Source organism: Myotis yumanensis, unplaced genomic scaffold (assembly GCF_028538775.1).
Source record: "Myotis yumanensis isolate MYYU_CA2020_CCGP unplaced genomic scaffold, mMyoYum1.0.hap1 SCAF_1, whole genome shotgun sequence".
Lineage (NCBI taxonomy): Eukaryota > Metazoa > Chordata > Mammalia > Chiroptera > Vespertilionidae > Myotis > Myotis yumanensis.
The window spans coordinates 3,669,726-3,683,581 of NW_027223752.1; the positions used below are offsets into that span (position 1 = coordinate 3,669,726).

Consider the following 13,856-nt stretch of genomic DNA (forward strand, 5'->3'; position numbering starts at 1 on the left):
GAATACCTCTTTAAAAGAAATACACTTGTTCTGGATAGAACCTGATAGGCGAGTCGAAGAATCCTTTTGGAAAGAAAAAGAGGTGCCATGTCCGAGTGGGCAGGGGCAGATCCGAGAGAAGGAGCGGTAGGGGAGGCAGTGGAGGTCCAGAGGGGCCAAATGACAGGGGTTTGGGAAGCCAGCCCGAGGAGCTGAGATTTGATGCAGCAGGAAAGAAAGTGGCAAGGCCAGATTTTTATTCAGCTCTAACCAATACTAACTGCTTTTGGGTAGCACTGTCTTCGTTTTGTAGAACCTGGTCTGCCTGGGACACTGGTCTCTTCTTCATCATGCAAATCAAGCTCTTCTTCATATTTAACAGTTTCTTTCCCAACTGGCATCAAATGGTCATCCAGTTCACCTACGAAACGTAAAGAGAATGGACACACACAATACAGATGCTGCCTCCCTAATTAGTCAACGATACAGAGGAAGCAACTGGAAGAGTAACGACAGCTAAAGCATCTTTGCTCTTAATAAAAACGTAATCGAACGTGATACTTAAGGCAAAGTCTATGCTGAATCCATATATTCAATATGAGCAGAATTTCAAAAATAAAAACATCCGAACAGGAAGAGCACACTGTCATCACTGTACAAAAGCCGTGGGGACCCCGTCCTCCCATTTTTAAGGAAGTGGATTAACTTGTACACTAATATAGGTTAATTTGAGAGGCTGGTGTTAAAATGCAAACATTCATGATTCAACAGTATATGGAAACCTTTATGCATCTAAAAGGAGTCAGTAAAGAAAGCGAAAAAGGAGAGTTGTCTGTAGCTCAGCGGTGGGAAACCAAGCCTCCTCCCCCGACACAGCTCACAGCTCCACAAAACCCGTCGACCTATAAAGTCCTTGATATGCTTTTGCTTTACAATGTTTTTAACTTTATTTTTATTTGCACGTGCTTTTCAAATGCTTACCAATTTTGTGCAGTTTCTCACAGCAAATAAGAGCTACAACTCTTTCAGCCAATCGTATACAGCTCATTGGGGGACCCTGAAAGTAACAAGAAATATTTCCATTGTATATGCACGTAGCTATATTATTATTAACACTTAAAATATCTATAAAACTTCTGTCCCAATACCTTTCAAGTTGAAATTTACCAGAGGAAAATTCTTTCTTTTGAAAAATGTCCACAAGTTTAAAAAATCCTATTCTCCATATCTAAAATAGCCAACTTTAAAAATCTTTCCCAGAAAAACTGAATAAATTATAACTAAGACTTAACAATTTTGGTGAATTTAAATTTTAATATATTTTATTTTCATTAATCTACAAGCATGTAACAAAAAAATAAAGTTATATCAAGACTGGACTACAAAATACATGATAATAGTTCTGAACAACTTTTAATGTGCAATAGAAATTAGTCATCTTCAAATATCTGGAAATGAGCATTGGGACCAAGGACAGACAGCAGTTACTCAAAGACAGAGCCTCAAGTCAGGAGAGCAATAGAGCAGCCCAATGACAGCTTCGAATTCGGGGTCACTGTGCGCATCTAAGCCACAGCTGAACGGTTCTGTCAGAAATGCAGACACTAATCGGATCTTGGCGGGGACCTCCGAGGTCATACGCTCCAGTTCTACGAGTCTGTGAGTTATGTAGTGATCCTGAAGGCACATCACTTCTTTCTCTAAACTTACAACAATGGAGGCTCGAAGAGGTGAGTTGATTGGCAGGTAGAGAGTTGAATAGAACGTCCCATCAGGTAACTCTCGGGTCCTGCATTTAGGAGCTAGGTGAGTGAACGGGTCACTTGGTAATCTAGCGCAGTATCTGGGAAGAAAAAGGGATTCTGATGCTCAATCTACGACTGAGAGACAGATGGAACATTTTACTGACAGTCACATCCTGTGTGACTTCTGAGGCCCCTCTTCCCCTCCGCTGGGCGGCAGTTAGTGGAGTGGGAGCCTCACTGCTTCACGCTGGCAACAAGGAACAGTGTGTCCAACACACTTCCTGCAACGATGCTCTGTAAGGGCGCTGTCCACCAGGCGGCCACTGAGCCCCTGGAAGGTGGAGAGGGCAGCCAGGGAACTAAACTTTTTACCTTATTTAATTTTAATTAAAATTGAAATCTGGATTTAAATAGTCATGTGTCCAGTGACTACCATGCTGGACAGTGAGTGCAGAAGAGGCTCTGAGTCTGTTAAGAGAGCACCCCGCCAGTGTTTGTTCCTTAACCATCTTACACTTGCCAGCGAAGCCATATTGAGAGACAGGCCACAGAGTGACCGGCCTGTAATCTTCAAAAGCTGCAAGGCCATTAAAGCCAAGGAAGCTGAAGATCAGTTCCAGGCTGAAGGAGACAAGAGGTGATGAGAAAAACAGACAAACTCATGGCCCCAGGTGGGATTCTTTCACTACCAAGCACATCCTGTGAAACTGGAACAGGCCTCTCTGGGTGAGGGGACATGGGAGTTCTTACTAGTATTCTTGCAACATTTTCAAGTTTTAATTTATTTTGAAATAAAAAGTTGAAAAGAAAGCCTTACGCTGGCTGCTCCTGTGTTTTACCTCTGCAGAGGATTTATCCTGATACATACTCTAGGCATGTATCTGCTTCTCTTCGTTCTTAGAAATGTTATTACCAAGTCAGGGCCAAGTAAATTAGAACATACTCAACTATACAAGTTAATTCATCATAATCTTAAATTGTTGCAGGTGAAAAATTCAATATTTCCCAACATTTGTGACACAAAACAATAAATTTCAGAATTCAGAAAAATATTAGTGAGCACTGTAAAATTAAATCCAATTAAAATAAGCACACCTTCATTGTGTCAAGCTTGTCGATGGGAACTAAACATTTTCATTGCACAATATTGTTTTAGCCCCTTGACCAAAAAGAAGAATGAATGGAAAAAAGCAACTTCATATTTTTCTCTTATCAAAATATTACAAGCCATAAATGGAAAGATGGGTCTCTGTTTGCAAAAGGTAAACAACAATGCAGTCCCTACAGGTTTAGACTGAAACCTTCAGTACTCAGAGACTTCCACGCAGTGAGCTCAGACGTACCTATTGATGTGCCCAATGGCCGTGTTGATTGTGACGCGTGGCCCCCCGTCATCGGGCCTCAGCACATACGGCGGGAACACGTCGTCGTCGTCCACCACAGGCTCGATGTCAGTCTCCCCAGAGTCAACTGACTTGGAGCATTTGTTTCTCAAGATCTGAACATTTAAAACAGAATCTGTGAGGCAACTAACGCCTTCTTTGCCATATGTGCGTTGTCCACCTCCGTCCCTCTAGAAAAAGGCCCCTTGACAGGAAACTTCTCTTCCAAACACCCTTCAATACTCCAAAGCCACCTGCTGCAGAAAATTCCTCCCCGTGTGTTCCTTCTAGAACCGGTCACGGGGACACTCGTCATAAAGGCGCAAGGCTTACAGTGCACAGCGCACGCACGCACACAATCACCAGTCTCTTCCATTAGTATAGGAGCAATATCATTCTGACATCACTCCAGATCCCAAACCGTCAACTGTCACTACACTGTCCACACTCAGTGTGCTTTCCAGGCATTCTTCCTGAATAATCCATATGACCACTTTCTCCATTTTACTGTAAGCTTGCAAGCGCTTTAGAAAATGCTGCTGGCTCTTTGTAATTACAGGGAGGGGCAAAAGTAGGTTTACAGTTGTAAGTACACGAAACAGTTTATTCTTGTATTGTGATTTATTAATTATTGTATTATTTTCCATACAAACAACTGTGAACCTACTTTTGCACCACCCTTATGTTCAACTTTCTTATCATGTACACACTGCACAGGCCTGTTGAGGTCATTCTCTGTAGATGAATTTTTATCTAGCTCTGTGCACACAGAAATAACTTTAACTTTTGGATCTTACCTTTTCAATAGCTTTGTATGTTTTAAGGTCTTCTTCAAAACTTTTGATTTTGTCTGTATCTGCTAACATGATATAATTGGAGATGGGTGCCCTTGCTCTTCCCTTAGATTGAACATAGGATCGATACTCTGTGGGTAAATCAAAACGGACCACCAAGTTGCATTTCGGTATATCAACACCCTCTTCCACAATACTTGTTGCAATTAGCAGGTTGGTCTCATGTGCTCGAAATTTCCTAAGTACCTGAAAAAAAATCCACCAAATAAAGGCAATTCGAAAAAATTTTCCAAAAAAAATGTAGTAAAAGTGACAACTGTCATTTCTGACATATACTCTGGGTATGCTAAATTTTTAAGGCCAAACTAAGGAAGATGACATCAAACAAAATTCATACTGCATGAACATATGGGCAAAGAAGTTGTGATTTAACAATAGTTTTCAACTGAATATGACGTGAGAAATCAAAGTGTCTTCCAACTTTACAGACGTGTCCACGCACAAACCACAGAAAGCCTCACGTTGACGGGGCGGGCGTCTTTAATGACCACAAAGGATCCTGCCAACAAAGTGACCCAATGAACCCACTTCTCGAGTCCTGTTGACATTCTGACCCCCCACAATGACATATGTCCGTGAGACTGTGCCAACATCCCCCAAAGATGTTAAAATTCACTAAAATCCCTAAATCAGTTGAAATTAAAAATTACAGGCAAGGCATTACTTATTTTCTGGAATCGTGAGAACTTTCTAATGCAGAAATTAGAATCCTATATAATAAAAAGCTAGCATGCTAATTAGACCGAACAGCAGAACAACCGGACAAACCAAGGCTGCAAGGGGCTGCAAGGGCCGGTCAAGGCAACCGGGGCTTCGAGGGCCAAGCCCCTTGCACGAATTTCGTGCATCGGGCCTCTAATTAAAATATAAAGTGAAAACTTTTTTCTTCCTAGATTTAAAATAATACCATTTCCCAATTCAGGATAAGTTAAATAATAAAGTAAATGGGGTTTTAGACAGATCTATCAGCCTCTGGCCATCGGACTCCCCAAATGGAATATTATCAAAAAGCTATGACATAGAAAATGGCATCAATGTGAATTATTCCGCTACTTTTAAATTAAATAACAAACTTTAAATAAAAATATTTTGTTTGAGAGCCAGAATACATTAGGCTTTCGCACCTTTACAATGCTATTTCCTGTATTAAAATCTTAAAAAGAATGAAAAAAACTAAGCCAAAATCTTTATGGAAAACAAAACAAAACCATTCCAAGAAAAGCTTTCATTTGTTGCTTCAGCCATCCACGTCATCAGGAGTGACGGCTACGCATGCCGTTTTCCTAGGAAACGGAGTTGTGTGCCTCAGGTTGATAAAGGAAAGTGCAATGACTGATAGCAAATAAGACACAAAGCTGATTTACCGGGGCAATTCTAATTCTCAATTTATGAATCTCTACTCAACCACCGAAGGAGAAGTCGTATATGAACAAGCATCCTGTCGTACAGGAAAAGGCTGAGGCTCCTGAAGAAAGGGAGTGCCTATGGGCAGTGTGTCGCCTGTGCTCTGAAAACTGTCACTGTAGTGATTTTAACTTAAGTCACCTCTTCCTGCTTCCTGAATTCCGCTTCCATCTGCTTGTTGCGAGGCTGGTTCTTCCCGATGCCGTGCCCAGTGATGAAGTTGCTGCTGATGTAAGCCAGCTCTGGGTCCTGTTTGCCAGCTTCCTTTATCAATCTAAGAAAATCATATACATTTTGAAGTTAAACGTTGGTGAGGGGAAAACATTTAGACCTTGTTTATAAGGTCTCCCTTAAAATGGAAATGCACCAATTTTTTGCCAAAATACCTAACAAAACGGCACTTTCCCCAAGTAGCTTCAACAGAAGCCACTGCCACTCCACGCCGAGTAGGTTTGTGGGCCCAATTCTTGTAACACAACCACAGGGCTGAGGCTGACGCAGCCTGATGGATACGATGGTCACAGTGCCTCAAACTCTCTAATTTGGGTGATGACATAACAGAAATGTGGCCCAGGAAGGGACAGAGCCAGAGCAGGCAGAGAAACAGCAATGCCTCCTCCACCTCAGCTGCAGGCCGCAGGCGCCTCTCTCGGCACCACCTGGGGCAGCAGGCATGCCCTAGTGTCTGTGCCACGCTCACCCCCTGCGCCAAGGGAGCAGCTCTGCAGCAGAGGAGCCTGAGACGCCCAGCTGTGTGCGGAAAGAAGCCCGGGCAGGGCTCCGTCTCCCCCGGCACCCCGCACCGAGAGCAGCTCCAAGGAGAGAGCACCTGCCTCCCCACCCCCCACCATCCCGGCCCCCAGCGCTGACCACAGCTCTGCATCACAGACACTGGGCCTGGGCACAGCACCCAGAGCCTGTCCCACCCTCGGAGGATAGAGCGCGACACAGCCTGCTCCTCCGCATCCACCCAGGTGCCCATCACCTCAGGCCGGCCTTCCAGCTGAGACAGGGAAGAGCTGCAGGCGGAGATCACTTTACACGCACAGAAGGTGAACAGTTAGCACTGCCATCACAGCTATTTTGGAAATATCCACATTCAAAACTCAGCACACAGGATAAATGGTTCCACACCTGACGTAAGCGATTCCATATGGTCCTTCTGAAGTCATACAACATAGCATAAATTCCTAATAGAAAATTGCATTTTTAAGTCAAACCATCTTTTTTCCTTTTCTAAATACATGAAACAGACTAATATCAAAGAGCTGGAGGAAACTGTGAGTGGCCATCTAAAATACCCTGCTGCCTCCCCGTCAGCACAGCCTGGGAGCCTGCCTACAATCCTAGCACTGAAAACGTTAGAATCAGAAACGTCCTTAGCACATTCCAAGCTTTGTTTAGTTATTACAACAAACTATGACATCTGTAACAGAAAGCAATGCCACATGCACACAGATAACATACCCCACATCTAAAATATGCAATTATCTTAGAAATATGGACTTCCAAATTTAAGTTTAGGTAAGCAAGCATCGATGTGAATGCAACGGAGGTTAAAACAATGCGTTTCAAGTTACTCCTGATCAGGCAGAGGACATGTTTTACTTTGCCAAGTGATCAGCCTGGCAGACTCCAATCAGCTGAGATGGAGGCTCTGGGAGTGGGTTATTTCTCCTAATGACATGCGCATTGACGCTGCAGAGAACAGAAGACACAATGTGCACATTAATAAACAAAATCTCTTGTGAGAAATTACTTAAAGGCTCTATGCCTAGGCTGGAAATGTTAGAGAGAGAACACATATTTCTCTCTCAGGTAAGTTGAAGGGATGCCAAACCACATGCTCAAGTCGAAGCTGTGGGTTTTGAGCGAACCAGCCAGACAAGCTGCCTGGAGAATTCACGGGACCAAGGACTGGGAGATACCATCTCCCTTGTTCTCTGGCCTCTTACAGTGAGTCTATGCACGTCGTCCCACCAGCAAGCCGCGTGGTAAACTACGCTGCCCTCCAGTGCTCAGAGCTTCTCAAACTATCTACAGCAAACTGGTTATTATTTTTATTTCAAATCCTTCAGAGACCAATGTTTTTATAAAATTCCATGAAAATTAACTATTAACAAAATGAATCTTAAAAATCATTACTGTTGTATTATATTTGACAGATATACTTACTGTCCAAACAAAGAGTTTCTGGATGCTTCCACCTCTGCACCTACCTCACCACAGTAGGCACTGGATGTGCAAATGCCACACTGTGTGCAAATGCACGCTGCCTACCCAATTACACTGGAAGCAGTGTGGCCCAAAACAAGAACGACGCATGCTAGATTCTGAAAACCAGTAAATGTGCTTCTGATTTGACTAAACATGCTAATTCACAGAGAGCCAAAAGGGGGAAAACTCATAGATACAAACACATCATCTGAAATGTCTGCCAGGTACTGAAATATGTTATCAACAATCCTATATAATTAAAGGGTAATATGCAAATTGACCCTAATGGTGGAACGACCGGACGCTATGACGCCTACTGACCACCAGGTGGTAGACGCTCAATGCAGGAGCTGCCCCCTGGTGGTCAGTGCACTCCCACAGGGGGAGCGCAGCTCAGCCAAAAGCCAGCTCATGGCTGGCCAGCACAGCGGCGGCAGCCTTTCTCACCTCCGTGGCAGCGTAAAGATGTCAAACTGACAGCTTAGGCCCACTCCTCATAGGTAGCCATTAGTCGGACATCCCCTGAGGGGTCCCGAACTGCAAGAGGGCGCAGGCTGGCTGAGAGACCCCCCCCACACACCCCTGAGTGCACAGATTTTCCTGCACTGGGCCTCTAGTACCTTTAATAATATCTTTGCTCTTTATATTTTCTTATCAAAGTGAGAAAATTAAATGTAACTCCTGTATGATCTTACCAAAAAAACAATCACTGATAGTTACAACACATTGACACTGTATTCCTACTGTGTGTCAGGTGAGAAAACAAGTCATTTTTACATACAATGTCCAATAGGAGAGAGAGCTACTGCTACTATTTTACAGATGAAGAGGCTGAGGCATTAGGTAACTTTCACAAAATATACCTCTGTAGAGTGGGTAGAAATAAAAGGAGCCAGAGCTCCCTGGAGGAATGACTGTTCTGCAGGGAAAGGACAGGAGCTGGGCATCGAGTAGCATCAGACCATAAGGCTGTGCTCTAACACAAGAGGAGGCGGCACATCAAAGGAACACAGGAGCCAGCCCCAAAGGTATGGACCATGTGAGCAACAAAATGAATAACCTAGTATTAGGTTACAACCCAAAGTAGAAAAGAAACAAACATGAATCCATACTGATCCAATAAATACAAACAGGCAGACAGGATAACAGAGACCTGTTTTCCTTACAGAGAATTCTAACAACTTACATAGAGAAGCCCCTTTCCAGGAATGGAGCTTAACCCCGCCCTCCCGGGATAAACCAGACTTGGTGACTTGCTTCCAAAGGATAAAGGAAGAAAAGGGCCAAAGAACCACTATCTCGGAGAAGCCAGCAAACACCAGTGCGCCAGGTGAGCCCGTCTAGCATCACCTGTGATGCTTCGTGCTGATGCCAGGAACCCTAATACAATGGGAAGGGCACTTCATCTCTGGGGTGCTCTTCCACACCCTAAAGCCCCAGGCTAACACTGAGAAAAACGTTCGACAAATTCAAAGTGAGAGGCATTCTACAAAATGCCCGACCGGACTGACTCCAAGACTGCCAAGGTCATCCAAACAAGGGCAGACTGAGAAACTGTGAGAGACCTGAGATTAGGGAGACATACACACAAATGCATGAAGAAGAGATATAATAGGAAAACTGGTGACATTCAAATCAAGTCTGGAGTTTAGTTCATAGTAACACACCAATGTTAGCTTCTGGGTTGTGACAAATGTACCATCCTATATAATCCTATCCTATGCTATAGAATCCTACCTAATAAGAGAGGAATATGCTCATTCTCCATTACACCATAACATCAGGACCCATCTACAAGTGGTGGAGAGCTACCGGAGGGCGGGGCAGTGAGCCAAGAGCAGCGGAGAGCTACCAGCGGCGGAGGGCGGGTGGCCAGCCGAGGCAAGCGGCAGAGAGCTACTCGCTCACGCGGGGCTAGTAGTGAGAACATAAGATGTTAATAGCACAGGCGGGGAAAAGCTGGGGGGGGGGGGGGGGGGGCGCGGGCTACAGGGGAACTCTGCACATCTTTGCACCTTTTCTGTAAACAAAAGGTTATTAGGGAAATGGGGGGGTGTGAGCCCTGGATTGTCCCATGTCACACAGTATTAGGAAGTTACACAGGGAAGAGAGCACTGGACTTAGAGAAGGGAAGCCATTCTCTGCACTTCCTACCAGCGTTTTTTTGGGAGAGTCACCAACTGCGTCTCCGTTTCCCTCATCTATAATAGAGTAAAATTATCTGCCTTCCGCCTCATGAAGTGCTGTGAAGTTGAAAAATGCATACGTACAAAGATAGATTATAAACCCTAAAGCCTATATGTAAGGCAAAAGGAAAGCTATAAACCTAAGACTATGTGTCCACCTCCTCTGTACACAGAAGTGGCTGTGACTTATTTTTCAATGAGGAGAGGAGAAAACTGCCCGTGGATTACAGTAGCTCACCCTCCGTGAAGCTGTTCACTGAAGAAGGGCTTTTCCTCCCATTAAGTTGATGGAAGGAAAGAATCTGGACTTCAGGAAGTTTTTCTAAGCTTATTAAAAACTGGAACAAGACCTCTATTGTATATTCAATTAGCTGCCCATAAAGTCAACCCTCAAATCGCTCTTGATTCATCATCCAACACTAAATTCCAGCCACATTTTATGAGAGTTGATCACAATTAATCTGATCCTCAAAGTCAATAGGAAGCAATGACTGGTTTTCGATAAACCTTTTCAGGCTAATGCTCTTGCAATGAAACCTGGCCCATCTCCACATTTAAAAACACATGCAGAGGCGGCGGCAAGGAAGAAAATAGCCCCATTTCTTCCCTCCAAGCCCCAGAAAATTTAATTCTTAAACCGTCCTGGAAGGGGGGCGGGGAGTATGTCTATAACCAGGCCAGAACGGTGCCAATAGTAAACCTCCTGACCGCTGAAATGCCTTTCTCCCACGCCGATCCCAACAGCCGTCCTGGCTGCTCCTGGCAGCCTTCCCACCGCAGAGCCAAGCGCGGGTTAGTGTTTGTGACGCCCAGGGGCACCGTGATGCAGAGGGAACTGGAAACCAGGGGCGGATGTCAGGCTGCGTGCACTGTCTCTGTCACTGACGAGCAATTTAACGCAGAGGAAACCACTTTTCCTCCCGAGGCCCCTGCTCTTTCATACAAAAGTAAGTGGCTGGATTAGGTAGTCAGTGAAGTCCCTTCCCAACCTTAAACTCCCGGCTTCAGTGTAATTCACTCCCTGACGCCGCTTTACTGTGTGTTCATCACAGGGATCAGGCCCAATGACCATGAAAATTACCAGACTGCAAACCACCAGACGGCGGCCCCAGGGCCCAATTTCTCGTTACTCAACTAAGTTTTCAAAAATCCCAAACCAGTCAGAAGCAGTTCAGAAAGAAAAAACCCGAAATTACCTCAGGAAACAAAGCTTAATTTCTCCTCAGAGATCACTACTTGCAGGAAAGGCTCTCAGGGATCCACTGGGCCAATTAATGGATGTCCTAGAAAGCAGGTTGTCTGAAGCACAAAAGAACCTGGCCCTTACAAAGCATCGGCCCACAAACCGAGAACCAGCCCTTAGGGGGCCGTCGGACACGCACGGAACCCCAGCTGCTCCCGAGGAAGGGCAGGGCGGGACCCACTGTCTCCTTTGCCAATATTCTCCAAATGTTTCCCTGACACCTTATTCTCTCCTGACTCAGGAAACTTAACATATAGTCTACGAACTAACCCACGTTGCGAATCCAGTTGTTCAAAACTTTTTCCACTGCAAACTTGAATTAACACTTAAGGGGTAAAAAAGCTAACATAAAAAATCAGCCACACCACCACCCAGAGATGACGTTTCCCCAAAGATTACCTTCGGGACAAAGCCTGCTGTGGAATGCTTAACATTAACACACGCCCAACACAGCAGCACAGAACAGTCAGTATCTGAACTGGACCTAACAACTGAAGACAAAACAAGAAAGGCTTCACTTTAACGTAATAGTTCTCTACTTGCTCTCCACTTCAGGCGGGTTAGAGGTTAGCATCCTTGCAGAGCAAACCTCAGGGCTGGGAAATGGGGCCTTTTGGGAAAGCTGCTGGGCACACATGCCCGCTGCCAACCCTGCCTGGCACTGCCTTGAGCGGGCCGCGGCGATGGTGCGGGGGACAGTCCATCACGCCTGCAGCTCTGATGCCACCCACACGGAGCCTCACAGAACAACACGCTGCCTGGCTCCGCTCTGGGGAAAAGGCTAACCGTAGAGATCTACCTGTTTAAGACAACTGCTGTGTATCTTCTTTCCACAAAAATAATTCCACATAAAATATTGGTGAATGGAGAAGGGAAATTTGTCTCTGGCTTCTCCTTTTCTTCAATTTCTTCATCCTCATCATCATCCTCAGAGTCACTCCAAGACACATAGTTATCCTGGTTCCTGTTATTGTACCACTCCACGCTCTCAAACTGCTGTCGCTCATACGGTTTGTACTTGCGGAGGATCTCCAGCAGTTTGATCACTTTAGGAGTTACAAATCTCAGGTCCAGTGAGGCAGGTGAGAAGTGCTCTTCACACAGGGCATGGATTTTCCGCAGGAAAGTGTCTGTGAACAGCAGGAATTTCCTGTGCAGCTCCTCTTGCTCGTGTTTGATGTGTTTCTGCAGTTCTCTCACCATCATTCCAGCTACTTTATCTGCACACCAGGGCCCCAGAACCACCAACACCGCTCGACAGTCCGTCAGTATCTACAGAACAAAAAGAGCCACACGTTACACAATAATCACGTAGCAGTGCCCTATGAGGTTTAACTGGGGTTTACGTTATCTTCAATCTGCCCCTTCAAAATAAACGTACCCCACATATTCATGTGAACACTGAGGTTAATGCCCTAAGGTTGGGAACAGGGGCCCGTGGTCTTTCCAAGCTCTACTTTTTCATAAACACACACACACACACACACACACACACACACACACACCCAGAACCATCATTTTGTTTTTCCCAGCAAAAATAATCAAATAATAGATATTAAAAGATGCAACTGTATAAAGATAATGAAACTTTATTTTTAGATCTCTGATTAGTTAGAAGGACAACTGAGTCATTTACTTTCAGGTAACTATACAAGGAATTCCATAGTGGAGTCATCTTATGTTAGGTATCAAAGAGCAAGACAATTTTCCTTTAACTTTATACGCAGAGAACCACACCTTACAATCCTAGCTCAGAGCAGACTGCCAATCCACAGCGAGTGACTGAGGAACCTTCTGCAGGCGAGTAAAAGACAGACTGGGGGACACATGGACTTAGTGACAATTCAAGGGCTAAGCAGAGTCTGGGCATTGCTGCTTCAGAAAACATCAGCAAGAGAGAAATTAAGATGCAGATGCAGCAGTGTCAGCACTCACGAACGGGTGCAAAGTCCTAGAACAATGGTTCTCACGTTTTAAAGCATCAGGGTAACTGGACGGCCTGTCAATCTCAGCCAGCTGGACCCACCCCTGGTTTCAGATTCAGCAGGTCAGGGTGAGCCCATAATTCACATGTCTAACAAGTTCCAGGGGGTGCCGATGATGCTGGTCTGGGGTCCATACTTTGAGAACCACTATCCTAAGGGATCTCTTCTCAAAGCTGGATCCCATTCAGAGATGACAAGCTCATATCCAGTTACACACAAGGAAACAGCAAACGAATTTGTTTAGCCAAAGGGTTTGAGCAGGTACTAACTCATCTGACCAAGAAATAAGAAAACTGGACTCATTCCTTTTATTCAAATAGCCCTGACATGAACATCCTAAGTCATCTCTCATATGGGGGAGGTCTATACTCTAGTAAACTCAACCCAATATATGTTTGATACATGTCCAAAGAGGTAAGGTTCAGACCTTAAATTAGAAAGTATAGAAACTACCCTCATCAGAAGCATATTTTCATTTCAATACTAAACACAAACAGAAGCCTTTTATTATATGTCCTATACTTACTTTGCATATGCTTACCTGTTTAGAAATTAAAGTAGAATCTCTTTCTTTTGAATGTGCAGATATATTACAGTCATTGACAAAATTAAGTGCTTCCTCTAATTCCATCAGCAGTCTCTCATAAAGCCCACTTCTGTCCATAAATGGTCCACAGTCCACCACAATCTCGTATGGCTGAGAAGTATATCTTTAACATCAGGAACAAAAGTGGTCAATACTACAGTAAATGCACTACTGCATTATGATCCACTACATATCTAAACCAAGCAAGAAACCTCCTATGTTCAGCTTGCACACCTACTTGGGACAACAGGCAGGCTCACCGGCTCCCTGCAGTG

The 13,856-nt window shown here is 44.5% G+C and overlaps 1 protein-coding gene across 1 annotated transcript in view; it reads right to left on the minus strand.

Moving 5' to 3' along the window:
* DICER1 (dicer 1, ribonuclease III) overlaps positions 1-13,856 on the minus strand; it is a 70,214-nt gene that overhangs the window by 22,238 nt on the left and 34,120 nt on the right. The window contains 8 exon segments of the mRNA XM_070412530.1: positions 261-400; positions 961-1,036; positions 1,690-1,822; positions 3,068-3,222; positions 3,904-4,146; positions 5,506-5,638; positions 11,810-12,282; positions 13,537-13,705. Of these exon segments, the coding sequence (XP_070268631.1) occupies positions 261-400; positions 961-1,036; positions 1,690-1,822; positions 3,068-3,222; positions 3,904-4,146; positions 5,506-5,638; positions 11,810-12,282; positions 13,537-13,705 (1,522 nt within the window).